The 2,030-nt window shown below is 45.2% G+C and overlaps 1 protein-coding gene across 1 annotated transcript; it reads right to left on the reverse strand.

Annotated features, from left to right (window-relative positions):
• Positions 1-718: 718 nt before the first annotated feature.
• On the reverse strand, positions 719-1,814 carry LOC146614660 (uncharacterized). The gene is made up of 2 exons (XM_085376517.1): positions 1,542-1,814; positions 719-1,407 (listed from the first exon to the last, which is right to left on the reverse strand). Exons 1-2 carry the CDS (start codon positions 1,812-1,814, stop codon positions 739-741), a joined length of 942 nt encoding a protein of 313 aa, XP_085232643.1. The 3' UTR covers positions 719-738.
• Between the last annotated feature and the right edge of the window lie 216 nt (positions 1,815-2,030).

Genomic DNA, 2,030 nt, shown 5'->3' on the forward strand with positions numbered 1-2,030 from the left:
TCTCTGAGAGGTAAGATTTAAACCAGGATAAAACCGTACCTTTAAGACCAACAATATGTTCCAATCTTGATAGAAGATTGTTGTGGTTATCCATGTCAAAAGCAGTAGTCAAGTCTAGTAAAGCTAAAACCACAGAATCACCAGAGTCAGCGGTTAAAAGAAGATCATTAAAAAGTCTAAGTAAGGCTGTCTCTGTGCTGTGGCGAGTTTTAAAACCAGACTGAAATTTGTCATTACAGTTTTTCTCAAATGCTAAAACACATGTCACAAACGTTTCCACCATGTTTCCCAATGTCTAAACACAACACCCTTCTCTAAAGCTACATAAACACAACCACACCTTCCCACTGCAAAACTCAAACTCCCACACCAAGAGAGCAGCTCGAAGCTGTCAAAACTGTAAACACTATACACAGCATTACACACTACAGCAAAACAATTGAAAACACAATGCTCAATTTGTGAGAAGGTTCTTTGGTTCATAACTGCCAATGCATATTTTCACAAACTGTACAGTAACGGATCGTCATAGAACCCTGCAGAGGATTAGGCATTTAGATTTGTGAGTTTCACATGAAGACTATAAATCTATAAAAACACCCTGCATGTATGTACACTACTGTAACACAACTCAATGCAAAAACAGAATCTATCGCACACAACAGTACTCTCGGAAACATGATCAGGGTGTGAAGTCTTTTTATTGTCTACACGGTCATTTTACAGTATTACACACAGTCACTGTGCGGCATCATGTCGCCGAGCTGCATTGGGCCACATCACCTCATCCACATCACAGGCTATATTGTCCCTTGCTAGGCACCGCGGGAAAAACGCCCTGGAATGGCGAATCCATCCCTGGAAGGCCTCCACTGGGATGTCAGCACAGGCCAGCTCCATTGCCCGTACGAGGTTCTCTCTTGTGTATGGCTGTCTGTCATACACCTTCCATCTCCATGATGAGAAGAACTCCTCTATAGGGTTCAGGAAAGGGGAGTAGGGTGGCAGACAGACGTTTAAAAAGTGGTCACTGTTGGTGGTGAACCACTCTCTGATTTGGTGTGTCTTGTGGAAGCGGACGTTGTCCCAAATGATCACATACATGTGATGTGCTAGCCTAGGATGGTGTTGTTGACGGTCCAGGAGGATGTCTTTTAGCTCCTCTAGGAAGGTGAGGAGACGTTGGGTGTTGTAAGACCCAAGGACAGCATGCCGGTGGACAAGCCCCTCCGTACCCATAGCTGCACAAAGAGTAATATTACCCCCCCGTTGGCCAGGAACCTCAGTGATGGCTCTCTGGCCAATGATGTTACGGCCCCTTCGCCTTCGTTTCTGGAGGTTGAAGCCAGCCTCATCCAGGAAGAGGTACTCATGGGGTCTGGCCATCGCGTCCAACTGCATTATCCTCTGTGGAACATGGAAAAGCGTACAGGTGTTCAGAACGGTCAATCAGGTAGCACAGTATTGTCCAGAAGTAATGTAGGCCACTAAGCAACACAGTATGTCCACTAACTGTACTGTGGACATGGATGTATACGTACTTGCACATACTCGTAACGTTGTCCTATGTGTCGCGCAGAGTTGCGCTCAAAGGGAACCCTGTAGACCTGTTTCATCCTCATCTGTTGGCGCCGGAGAACTCGGTCTATTGTGGACACGCTGACAGCATCAATGTTCTCAAAGTTTACATTATCTGCAATGACTTTGTCTCTGATCTCTCGGAGTCTAATGCAGTTGTTCTCACGGACCATATCTGCAATGAGGGTTTCTTGTGCTGCTGTGAATATGGCAATCCTCCCACCTCTATGTGGCATTCTTTCAGCTCTAAAGAAAGAAACATGTGTTGTCAATTGACTGATTTATATGTAAAACTACATGTAAGGTAACAGACCACTTTCACAGGCCTGTAAAACTGTAGTGTGACAAAGAAAGCAATAGCGTACTATACCTGTTGTGTTGTCTAAATGCCTTGATAATGGTGGCCACGGTGGACCTACTCAGGTTTGGATGTACTCTTCGTCCCGCTTCAG

Source organism: Diplotaxodon limnothrissa, linkage group LG17, assembly GCF_057381915.1.
Source record: "Diplotaxodon limnothrissa isolate DT_005_m linkage group LG17, D_limnothrissa_male_GT1.1, whole genome shotgun sequence".
Classification (NCBI taxonomy): Eukaryota; Metazoa; Chordata; class Actinopteri; order Cichliformes; family Cichlidae; genus Diplotaxodon; species Diplotaxodon limnothrissa.